Source organism: Hippoglossus hippoglossus, chromosome 13, assembly GCF_009819705.1.
Source record: "Hippoglossus hippoglossus isolate fHipHip1 chromosome 13, fHipHip1.pri, whole genome shotgun sequence".
Lineage (NCBI taxonomy): Eukaryota > Metazoa > Chordata > Actinopteri > Pleuronectiformes > Pleuronectidae > Hippoglossus > Hippoglossus hippoglossus.
In genome coordinates this window covers 2,530,729-2,542,488 of record NC_047163.1, presented here as the reverse complement: position 1 = coordinate 2,542,488, position 11,760 = coordinate 2,530,729, and the positions used below count along the sequence as shown (strand labels likewise).

Below are 11,760 nucleotides of genomic sequence, written 5' to 3'. Positions count from 1 at the left end.
CACAAGTATGTTATTTACCTGAATAATTAGGTATTCATTATTAATAGTTAAATAATAACTGATGTCATGTTTACAGGCACTAACTTGTTTCCCTGAGGATGACACTGGTCAAAGTGGAAATAAATCAGCAGTCGACTATTTTCTGGTGTTTCTGCAGCTTTGAGTTGTTTTCTATTCATGTGATCATATTTTATACATTTCACCAGGTGGCTCATCTGTTTCTGTTGTCACATATTAGTGTTCATGTGTAGTTATTCTCTCAGGGGCTGAACCAGCTCACTCCTACATGTGCAGGCTGCTGAAGGGGTGTCTGTCGAGAGGGTCCGGGGCTTTATTCTGAAAAGCCCGACCCGGAAGAAGAAGGTGTTGCTCGGTGAGCGGTCCGAGTTTGTTTTGTGTTCGTACCGACATCACGGATCCTCTCGTCCCGGATCCTCACGTCCCGGTCCCGGGAGGAAGCTGCAGGCCAGCGCGAGCAGCCGAGCCGCCATGTCGGACCCGGAGCCCAGGCTGGACTCCATTTTGGAGATAATGGTCAATGCGACTGTGACAGAAATGAGCAAAGTTACGGATGAGAGCAGTGACGGCTGCTCGGAGGAGAAGGTCGGTGACCTCAGCGTGTTGTTGTTTGTGTTGTTGTTTACGTTGTTGTTGTTGTCACCCCCCCTCCCTCCCCCCTGTGTGCTGACGCGCCCTCCCACCCAGCAGCTGATCATAGAAATAGAAGAGCTAGCTAGCTGCTGCAGTTAGCATCCCTGCTCTCAGCGGGGATACGATCTGATCCCAGGACAGATCACAGGAGCGGAGCCGCTGTTCACACTGAGAGACATGTGGACACGTGTGTGTGGTGGACGAGGAGACAACACAGGGTCCATGTTGGGACGCCATTTTGAGTTGGACAGCAGGCTAGAGGCCTATCTATGTGCTGTATGTCTACAAACGCCTCAGCTACAGGTTCATCATGAACCAGCCACGATCAGTGCGTCAATACACGTGACCTGTGGTGGCGAGTAACTAAATACATGTACTCGAGTACTTTGAGGCCTAGTGGTGTATTATAATGTTTTAATGTAGTTTATATTTCCACACATTGATGGAAAGTAGCTGAATACATTTACCAGTTTGTATTTTTTATTTATACCAGTTAAAAACAAATTAATTTAACTTTTAACCATTTACACAGTATAATTAGGAATTAAATACAATTTAAGAAATAATCCCAATTTGTCCCATAGCAATGAAACATTAATAGTACAGTATAATCATAATATTGTCTTATTGCATCACATCATCATAGTGGTGAACTCAAGCTCCTGATGTTTTTACAAGCTGTGAAATATAAATTGTTTCATATTTCATATTCCTCAGGTGATCCAGTTCGGTGTCTTCATGACGTCTCTGGCTCGAGAGGCTGTAGAGAAGATCTGTCAACTTTTCCACGAATGTTCCTCCCTGCTGCGTTTGGAGGTACGTCACTCGACCAGAGGCCGGAGGAAGAAACATCCGGGATTAGATTTGTGCGTCTTTGCTTTCTGATATTATGTTTTTAATGCTTTAACAGTCCCACAAATAGAATTTAGTAGAAGGTTAAAATACTATAACTCTGAGAGAATCAGCTGTCACTGTACAAACAGCATGAAAGAACGTTTGACAAATTGAAATAGGTGTTGGACAATATAGACACACAAATTTGTCTTGATTCCAATTTAAAAATCTGTCTTGTTCTTTTTGTTCTGTAGGTGTCACAGGGCGTGGCAGAGATCGAGGACCTGAGGCGTAAGCTGGAGGTGGCGGAGACGGAGCTGAAGCTGGTGTTGGAGGGCAGCAGAGGCCAAAAGGAGGTGGAGGAGCTGACTGAGGGGGGCGACAGAGAGAAGGAGGGCAGGGCGGCTCCGAACAGCGGAGCAGAAGGAGAAACTGTCCAGCTGAGCCACCGCCCGGGGAGAAAGAGCCGCAGAGGTGAGGACCACTCAGTGGGCTGCCTGTAATTAATCAGGACTAATTTTATTCAGAAAAACAAATGACAGGAATTGTAAACGTAAAGAAGAGTCACATGTTTCAATTCCTGAACATACATTTGTATTTCTTTACACTGGTATCCACATTTTTTGATTAGCTTAGCTTAACATAAACTAACTGGAAACAGGGGGAACAGCTAGCATGTCTCTGTCCAACTGACTGAAAACCGGTTCACGTCTCTCGCCACAATCTTTACCCTGTACTTGGTTGGATCCAATCCTAATAAATATCTCCTTGATTTATTTCTTTTATTTCACAGCCGTGTCGACTTGTGAGACCGGAGTGAAAAGGTCTCCGATTCTTCACCTGTGGAAAGGCAGAACATACGAGGTAAATAAATTCCCACCTTGTCTCACACAGATGTTGTTCATCTGTTGAGGCTGAACAGGAATATTCTATGTATAAAGGCCTCATTTAATTTTGAAGGCTTTAAACATGGGGGTCAACTCACAGACAAACAAACTGAGAAGGGCTGAAGGTGAAAAGTATCCAAAATGATGTCAAGAGGCGTGCTTTGTTATTTTTAATTCAGTTTGTATTTAAACTCAACGTAATCCGTCCATATCTCAGTGTTGTGTCTTCTTCTCAGGACAGTGTCCAGCCGGTTATAATAAAAGAGGAAGGATTGGATGCGTTCACTGGCCAGACGTCTCCAGATTCTGCTAAGTGTGTCGAGGAAGCAGGACAGAACGATGACGACGACCCAGACTTCCAGGTTGATATCATGGATGCAATGGTTTTGTGTAATTTCTCCATATGTAAGGTTTTAATATTTTGTGCTGCTCTTTTTCCCTGTTTGTCTCTGTAGATATGTTAAGATTTTAACATATATAGACAGTTTTTTTTTTTATAATTAGGAGTGATTGCTTAAATGGCCAAAATGTGTTAATGAAGATGAAGGTCAGTCTGCGTTAAGCATGTATTGAACCACCACTGTTGATATGGTATCTGCCTTATGGACCAAGCATCAAGCCACCATGAGCAAAGCAAACACAAGGACACAAATGAACAGTTTGCCTTTTTCTTTTTTGTCAGTTGGACCCAGAAGATCTGGATGAAGGTGACCCAGGATACACCACGAGACCGAAACGTGTCCTCAAGCCCAGGTTCCAGCGAGGTCGAGCAAATAAAGAGAGTCAGAGTCCGAACCCGCAGCCTCTGAGCTGCAGACACTGCAGGAAAACCTTCACCAAGCTGCTGCAGCTCAAAGCTCACCAGGCCGTCCACGGGGCGAACGCAGAGAAACCCTTCCACTGTTCTCAGTGTGGCAGAGGCTTTTCATTCCAGCGCAGCCTCAACGCACACACGCTCCTCCACACAGGTGAGACTCAGCTTTACAAACAAAGAAAGGTCACTACACCTGCAGAGTAGGGTGATAATTCTCTGTGTTTGTCATGTTTATTGGTTCAGCTGTTACAATACTCCTTTGTCTCCATCTACAGGTGAGAGACCACACACCTGTGATGTGTGTGGGAAGGGTTTCACCCTGAAGCAGCTGCTGAGGAACCACCAGCGACTCCACGCTGAGGTCAGGCCGTTTCGCTGTGAACAGTGCGGGAAGAGCTTCTACCGAGCCCACGGCCTGAAAATGCACCAGATGGTACACACAGGAGAGCGGGCCTACATATGCCAGTACTGCAACAAGAGCTTCACAATACAAGGTAACCTGCAGCGACACCTGCGAATACACACGGGGGAAAAGCCGTTCAGGTGCGACACTTGTGGCAAAAGCTTCAACCAGGCCGACACTCTGAAAGGCCATCAGCGGATACACACCGGTGAGCGTCCCTTCAGCTGCGACACCTGCGGCAAGTGCTTCATCCAGAAGAGTGCCTTGAAGATGCACCAGAAGACCTCCCACTCAGGGGAGAACTCCCTGGCCTGCGTGGCCTGCGGCATGACAGTGGCCTGTGTGGACTCGCTACGCAAACACCTGCAGACGCACGCAACAACTATTCCATGCACATGCGTGCTCTGCGGCCGGCGTCTGAGCTCCATCACAGACCTGCGCTCGCACCAGCAGCACCACACAGTGGACAGGCCTCACAGCTGCGGGCTCTGTGGGAAGAGTTTCAAGTCGTCCAGTTACCTGAAGATTCACATGAAGACGCACAGCGGGGAGAGGCCGTTCTCCTGCGACATCTGTGGTCGTATGTTTACACAGCACAGCAGCCTTAAATCACATCAGGTAGGTTTACACTGACTATTACAGCATCAACTAATGTGACTTGTGAAGATAAAAAAAACTGAAATATGAAAAATATCCCCATCCCTGTCATTTACTGTTGACATGAGAACAAACATGTTTGTTTGTTACAACATCTGTGAATGAGAGCAGAAGGTAATCAGAGAAGTTTAAAACCTACAAACAGGACAAACAGTCTAATGAGAAACACACAGACCTGATGTGAAGCTACTGACCGATTAAAGAGCTCAGATATTTCTGTCAATTAATGTGGTTTAAGCACTTATTATCGTCCAATTGTTTTTGGCTACTGGTAGAGGATGAAGTCATTCTGCTGTAAGGATGTAAAAACATACTGAGACGATGTTCTGTGCACCCAGACACTGCTGTTGTATGTGGTTACATATGCGACTAAACGCACTTCCTGTCGACAGGAGCGTTGGCGCCATGTAGACCAAGCTGGCGCGGGGCCCTGAGAACATCTCATTGCATTAATTCACAGCAATGACAATTTTGCGAGAACCCCTTAAACTCTATGATCGGCTTCGTACATGAGACTGAAACAACACCATGATCCCAAATCTCCTAATGAGGCCCTGTGCCATTATTCTTCTGCCAAAAGCTTCCTCAGAGTTTCAGTTGAAGACTGGATCGTCTAAATGTGTCTGGATAGTGGTGGAGGTTTGCACTTAAACTTACCTACTACTCAATCATTTATGTGGATGCACAGTGTATGTTTTAAAATCATTTTGATAATAAAAGAACCGGTTGAAGATTGGAATGATGTGTTTTGTCATCATGTGTTTCTTGGGTGGGTATCCCTTTGGCCTTGGGCCCCCAAATTCCCTCGAAACGCTCCTGCCTGTCGACGTGATACTGGATTATTAATTATTAAATTAAGTTTAAAACTGAGATTTTTTTAAATAAGCAACAGACTGACTTCTTATCTCTCTCCTTCTAAGGTGGTCCACACCGGAGAAAAGCCGTTCAGCTGCGACACATGTGGGAAATGTTTCAGCAACACAGGCAACCTGAACCGTCACCAGCGTATCCACACGGGGGAGAAGCCGTTCAGCTGTGACACGTGTGGACGCAGCTTCAACCAGGGCAACAGCCTGAAGGCCCACCTGCAGATACACACGGGCGAGAAACAGTTCATGTGCGACAAGTGTGGGAAGAGCTTCTCCTACCTAAGGAACCTCAAGGACCACAAGTGTTTCTACGTCTGATCGAAGAGACGCCTGCCCTGGTTGTGGAGCTGATGGCGTAAACTTCCGTTTGACTGATAAACAAGTGGATGGATGATTGGGGGGGAAACTGAATGATTTTGGTGTGATTTTTAGATTTGATTTGGTTTTGTCCCCGAGGAAAGTGATGTGGACATTGTAGTGAGGAGCTCAGACACAGACTGTAAATAAAGATGTGACTGCTCCCAGAAGTGAAGCCAAATCATCTTGATCACCTCCTGGTGGCCGGCTGCAGTATAGGTAATAAACACTGCCCTCTCCCTTTTCGTGGATGGGACATGGACCGAACTGAAAAGTCAATGTACACGTTGTGAATTACTTTTTTTCTCACACATGATCGTTTCAGGTGGTTCTTATCACACTGATGTGTAAGTGTTAAAGTTTTCAGTAAAACATGATGATTGACAGCTGAGTTGACCCATTAGTCCACACATGTATCTGTGAGATCTTGATACTGCAGCTCCAAACTGTCACAAACACAACAAGGAGGAACCTGTACCCGACATCATTTCTGTGCAACGGGGAAAGGGAGACATGTCGTCCATCTTTATTTACAGTCTATGATTGAGATGAGTGAAGAAATAAAAGAACAAATCCTAATTTAACGTGGACAGTGTGTGTAGTCCACACTATCCTTTTTAAAGTTAACCACTTTTTGAGTTGAGATACTGAAAAACCAACATGTAAAAGCAACTTACACATGGAAACATGCACATAATAATGCTAAAGTCATCAAATGAAATGCTGATAACTTACAAGAGTTTGTTTTAAAGGGATAGTTCACCCTGAATAGAAAAGACTAACTGTCCTTTTAAATTAAATGGACGGACTAACCACTTATTTCTGTACAGAGTAGAAGACTTAATGTGAATTTTATATTTTTGTACCAATGTCTGATATTATTAATAAGCTCTTATTTTTTGAGAGATGAGTTTGTTGGCCACAGGATCTAAATCTTAAAGCCCAGAGATCACTGTGGCGAAAGGATTTAAAATATGTTTTCATGACTTTCAGTGTCCTGGTTTTGCTTGAGTGGAGTTAGCATGAATAAAACTTACCAGCCATTTGACATTTTATTGCATTTAACTTTTTCCCGGATGCAGAACTTTTTAAACCACCTTAATTCAATAGTCTAAATAACAAAGTTTTAACCAACTTCAAGATCTGTCTTTTTTTACAAGAAAAACAAATTCAGATGATAAATACTTTTTATTGTGAGGAAAATGTGCCGACTCAGAAAGTACAAAATCAGATAACCAAACATCTGTAACTTTTCCTGGGGAGTTTGTATTCGTCAGCTTTGTGACTGTAACTCCAATTGATAAACTCTGACATTTAAAACTTTTGTTGTCTTTTATTTATATGTATGCATTTCCCAATCTTTCCTTTACACAGTTATATTGTCAAAATCAAATGCACAAACAAGAACAATTCATAAACTTCTCCCCTGTCTTAAAACCACGCCTTCACAAGTCCTCTGTCAGCAGATTTATGTTTCTTGAAACAGACTCAGAGAAAACTGCGTTTCAGGCGGAAATACTTCAAAAGCCAAAAGCAGACATGAAAAGCAGAGAAAGCAAACGAGGTTGCAGGGGATAAACCCAGAGGAAGTCAAGTTGGTCTGACTGCTACCAGGAACATCATGAGCAGAGTAATCATTTCTAGAGGAAACAAAGGTTTTGAGCTGCTTGTATCATTTGCAGCGCAATTATCTCCTAACAACAGGGGGGGCGATGCTGGGTGTGAGAGCGCTGCCTCCTCAGTGATGGCTGGTGATGAAGAGGAGAAGAAGCAGAGAGGCACATCTCCCAGCCTCTTGCTGTGTGTGTTGACCCAGCAGCTGATGTAGAGAACATCTACACTGCTGCAGTCCCACAAGTTACCAGACAGACGCACATCACTGAGTTTTCTCAAAGGCTCCAAAGCCCCGTTCTCCACTGCTCTGAGCTGGTTGGACTTCAAACTCAGTTTCTGGAGGTTTGTGAGTGCGTGAAAGACGTCAGCCTTCAGGTGATGCAGCTTGTTTCCATCCAAGTTCAGTTCTTCTAGCTTCGAAAGCCAAACAAAGAGCTCAGGGTGTAAAGAATCCAGGCTGTTGTTCTTCAGCAGGAGCTTGCGGAGGTTGTGCAGGACATGGAAGGTGTTGAATGGGATGTTGCAGAGCTGATTGAAGTTCAGCCTGAGCTCTTTAAGGTGGGTTAACCCCACAAAGTCATCAGGAGACAGCTCTGAGAGACAATTGTTGTCCAGATGCAGTGTTGTAAGGTTTGATAGATTCGTGAACAGGCCTATGGGAAGTTCACAAATATGGTTTCCATCTAGCATTAAATCTTTCAAACCTATGAGGTCTCTGAACTGGTCTGAGTGTAAAGAAGAGAGATCGTTATGAGAAAGCCTCAGTGAAGACACTCTCACCAGCCCGAGGAAGACGGAGGGAGGCAGAGAGCTGAGGTGGTTGTCGCTGAGGTCGATCTCGCTGACGTCACTCATCCGTTGGAAAAGTCCTTTGGGAAGTTGCCTCAGCTCGTTGTGCTCCAGGTAGAGACTCTCTAGTGACCTGAGCTTGGCAAACAGATCAGGGTGGAGATTCACGATACCGTTGTACGACAGCTGTAGCTCACTGAGTGTGGACAGCGAATCAAATACCCCGTCAGGAAGAACAGAGATTTCATTACTGTCCAGTTGGAGCTGTTGCAGGTTGGTCAAGTTACTAAATATGTCAGAAGGAAGCAATGTCAGGCTATTCATGTAAAAATCAAGTAATTCAAGGTTGATCAGGTCATGTAACAGTTTAGAGGGAAGAGAGTCGATGAGGTTGACACTGAGGTCCAGCTCTCGCAGCATGGTCAGACCTTTCAGAGATCCCTCAGACACCGTGGTCAGCCTGTTGTTACTCAAGTTTAGATCAACCAGCAGGTTCAGTGAAGAGAAACAATCATCTGGGAGGCTGATGATGCCGTTGCTCTGTAGATACAGATATTTCAGCTGCTTTATGTGACTCAGTGCCTCGGCAGGAACAGCGATCAGCAGATTACTGCTCAGGTCAAGGTGTTGGAGACTTGTCGCTCCTCTGAAACTGTCCCCGCCCACTCGTCTGATGCTGTTATGAGACAGGACAAGTTTCTCTAAAGCAATGGAGTGGTTGAAAACACCTTCTTCTATCTGTGTTACATTATTATAGCTGAGGTGGAGGTCAGTTAGGACGAAGGCCCCTTCCAATCCACCAGCCTGTAACATCTGAATCTGGTTAAAGTTCAGAAACAGTGTCTTCAGGTGAGCTAGTCCTCGGAGGAGTCCGACTGGTAGATGTTGGAGCTGGTTTTCACTCAGGTCCAGTAAGGTGAGAGCAGTGCACTTGAGGAACTGACCAGGGTGAAGAGACGTCAGCCTGTTGTCACGTAGGAAAAGCTTGGACAGCTTTGTCATATCGGGCCAAACTGGGTTGAGGGACAGGAAGTCGTTCAGCCGATTCGAAGTCAGGTCCAAGATCTACAGGATGTCAGGAAGAGTAGTCTTTTACGTTTACTTCTTTAGAAATAGAAACCATAGAAAACACATGTACATGTCAAATTTTACTCGGGACTTTCCTGCTGCAGGAGTCTTTGAAAAATCGAACCGTTTTTTTTTCTAAAGCACACAAAGTACAGTTTCCCGGCTGCTATTAGTTTCATACCTGCAGCTTCTCCAGCCCACGCTCGGGTATTTCCTGTATCTGGTTGTAAGAGACGTACAGCTCCTCTGTGCCCTCTGGCAGCTCAGGGAGCAGGTCCAGTCCTTTCCCCTGACATCCAACGGCGGTCAGGTTGTTCAGACATTGACAGGCCGGGGGGCAGAGGTCTGACGCCCACGCCATGAGGCTCAGGGAGGTCAGGGTTAAGGCCGCCAGCATGGTCGACTGCAGCAGGAAACAATCTGAAGAATGAGCGGCAATAATGGTGCTTTCTTGTTCCATTAAAAGTTGTTTTATGCATTAGTTATTTAAAAAAGCTGAAATATCACATTGAGATTAAAACTTGGTTCCTCATTATAACCTACAGTGTTTTTTCCCATTCTTCTTGCATGTTGTATTCCTTGAACCATTATGATTTGCAGATTGGTGAAGGTCCCAATTTTGTTCGGCAAAAAGAAAAGTTCACATTTCTAAATTGAATCATTATAATGATAAGCTATTTCAGAGGCTGTATCAATACCAAAACTTTTGTATTTTAGGTGTGTGAAAGGTTTTGATTTGTTTATAAATCCAAACTTACCAGAGATGAGATGGTGGTGAAGATGCAGGTTGGTTTAGATGAAAAGTGAGATTGCAGTCTGTCTATATGCTCGACTGTGGGGGCTGCTCTTCTCATTTCTCTGCTTCAGAGGAAGTTGTGGTTGCTGAGTTATCTTTTCAGAACAAGAGCTGATTATTTGGTCAAACCAGTGTGGTTTTAGGTCCGTGTGTCTACATCACAGAGCTGAGTAACACAGCACCCTGCTCACTAACAAACAACCAACTCAGAGGATTCATCTCCAGACAAACTGTTAATTCTAAATAAACCAGAACTCATGTGTTTGTGTCTGATTTACCAATGGGCTTATTATAATACAACAGCCTATGGATTAAGTCTAATAATGATAATAATATTAATAATAATTCACCGATCCATACGCTCAATTACACTGATATAGTTCAATTTTGGAATTTCTGTCACTTTCAAACATGAGGAGCAACAGAAACAGTCAAAGACGAGTTTATAATGTTGGAGTTAAGTGTTTTTGTGCCTTGAGGACAGAGGAACCCAGTCAACCATCATGTCTGTTTTCAGTTCTGGGGATATTGTTTATCCTCATGCGTTTAGAACAAGCTGATGCAGTTTATCACTGTGGTTTGTGTTTTATTACATGAGATAATTATTGTATTGCAAAGGTCGATCCTCCCCAACAACAAGAAGAGAACTACAGCACGTTCTGCCATTTTTATTTACACAGGTCTCCTGCAACAGCTGCCTCAGTAAATACTGAACGTGGGGGAACTGTCCTCCCATTCGTGGCTCCTTATATATGTGATGAATTACAGAGGATTTATAAAATTAGAATGTCTCTTCCCAATGGTCTATGTATGTTTGTCTGATGTTTTTTTTTCTGTGCACATTATTATTTTGTTTTGTCTGGCTCTATTCTTTATTCTCTGCTTCTTTGCTCAGGTCATTATGTAAATACTTGAGATCTTGATCTCAGTGAAATTACCTGATAGAATAAAGGTTAAATACTTTCCCACAGAGAACACATTCAAACTTCTTTTGACCTCTTCTACTGTACTTTACTTTATTCAAAACTACAGAGGTATATTTATTTAAATGGGGGTTTTACGTTGCCAAAGCGACCCAGTGACATTTAAAATATGATCTTTGAAACAACACCATCAACCAAGCTCAGAGGCTCTCTCATGCCTACTGCTTCACCAACAGATGGCAGTATATTCTACTTAATGTCCTCATTTTACTTAACTTCAACACTGTGGTGGATTAAAAATAGAAGGAGATGCGTTTATAATTTCTTTTTAAAAGAATCTTACACTGTGTTTTTCTTAATTTTGCAAGCGGCACCGATAATATTTCTTTCTTTCATGGTTCCAGCTCTCTGAGATGTCGTCCTTACTTATTTCCACCTCCTTTGACTGATCAACACTCATCCATTGAGGAGAAACTCATCAGTAAAATCTGATGGTTTTTCACTATTTGCTGTGTTTGCTGTGTTCTTCCTTGTAACTCCCTGTAAATGACGTCGCTGTGTGCATTTCTCAGCTGCCTGTGGGCTGTCTGCTGCTGTGACTGTGCTGCATGTCTGGCTGAGCAGCCACTGGGCTCTACAGTAGGTCAGGCTGTCTGTAATCCACTCAGACTACAGTTTGTTAAAGGAAGTGGGGGATTGGTATAGACAACACACAGTGCAGGTGGCTTCCTGTCCATGTAAAGAGGAGATGAGCTTGTTTGTGTTTTGGTTTTCATGTGAGAGACAGGTTACATTCCATCATGTATACCTTCTTTTAAACAATCACTGTTCTCCACCTCAATCCTTTACAATAATATTGTTTGCTATTTAAACTCATCCACTGTTCAAACACTTGTAAATTGTGTTTTAGATGTACATCACTTATAGTACTTCACATATAGTTGTATAAAAAGTGTAGTAGTTGTATGTGCACACAGATATAATGACCTCTGCCAAAGAGGTTTTGTTTTCATCTGATCCACACACAGATTTAATGAGATCTTCCTTGCACCAAATCACATCCTTAATTTCATGGTAATCTGTCCTGTAGTTTTTCTA

General features: G+C 43.5%; 4 protein-coding genes across 5 annotated transcripts in view; 3 read left to right on the top strand and 1 right to left on the bottom strand.

Annotated features, from left to right (window-relative positions):
* Positions 1 to 11,760, top strand: part of LOC117773272 (spectrin beta chain, non-erythrocytic 1-like) — a 750,817-nt gene that overhangs the window by 81,722 nt on the left and 657,335 nt on the right. The gene's annotated exons all lie outside the window — the stretch shown is intronic.
* si:ch211-14c7.2 overlaps positions 1 to 11,760 on the top strand; it is a 432,059-nt gene that overhangs the window by 123,184 nt on the left and 297,115 nt on the right. The gene's annotated exons all lie outside the window — the stretch shown is intronic.
* LOC117773305 (gastrula zinc finger protein XlCGF26.1-like) lies at positions 290 to 6,783 on the top strand. The gene is made up of 8 exons (XM_034605107.1): positions 290 to 603; positions 1,369 to 1,467; positions 1,740 to 1,959; positions 2,279 to 2,349; positions 2,609 to 2,734; positions 3,055 to 3,340; positions 3,462 to 4,207; positions 5,167 to 6,783. Exons 1-8 carry the CDS (start codon positions 490 to 492, stop codon positions 5,431 to 5,433), a joined length of 1,929 nt encoding a protein of 642 aa, XP_034460998.1. The 5' UTR covers positions 290 to 489; the 3' UTR covers positions 5,434 to 6,783.
* si:dkey-182i3.11 (leucine-rich repeat-containing protein 15) lies at positions 6,907 to 9,816 on the bottom strand. Of its 2 annotated transcripts, XM_034605083.1 has the most exons (3): positions 9,702 to 9,816; positions 9,125 to 9,363; positions 6,907 to 8,940 (listed from the first exon to the last, which is right to left on the bottom strand). In XM_034605083.1, exons 2-3 carry the CDS (start codon positions 9,338 to 9,340, stop codon positions 7,063 to 7,065), a joined length of 2,094 nt encoding a protein of 697 aa, XP_034460974.1. In that variant the 5' UTR covers positions 9,341 to 9,363; positions 9,702 to 9,816; the 3' UTR covers positions 6,907 to 7,062. The 2 variants fall into 2 exon arrangements, with proteins under 2 accessions (XP_034460974.1, XP_034460973.1); XM_034605082.1 differs by lacking the exon at positions 9,702 to 9,816 and having other exon boundaries at positions 9,125 to 9,565.

Coding starts and splice junctions, on each gene's coding strand:
- LOC117773305 (XM_034605107.1), top strand. CDS start 490: ATGTCGGACCCGGAGCCCAGGCTGGACTCCATTTTGGAGATAATGGTC. Junction 1,960..2,278: donor GGGGAGAAAGAGCCGCAGAG/GTGAGGACCACT, acceptor TTTATTTCACAG/CCGTGTCGACTTGTGAGACC. Junction 2,735..3,054: donor ACGACGACCCAGACTTCCAG/GTTGATATCATG, acceptor CTTTTTTGTCAG/TTGGACCCAGAAGATCTGGA.
- si:dkey-182i3.11 (XM_034605082.1), bottom strand. CDS start 9,403: ATGGAACAAGAAAGCACCATTATTGCCGCTCATTCTTCAGATTGTTTC. Junction 8,941..9,124: donor GTGGGCTGGAGAAGCTGCAG/GTATGAAACTAA, acceptor GACATCCTGTAG/ATCTTGGACCTGACTTCGAA.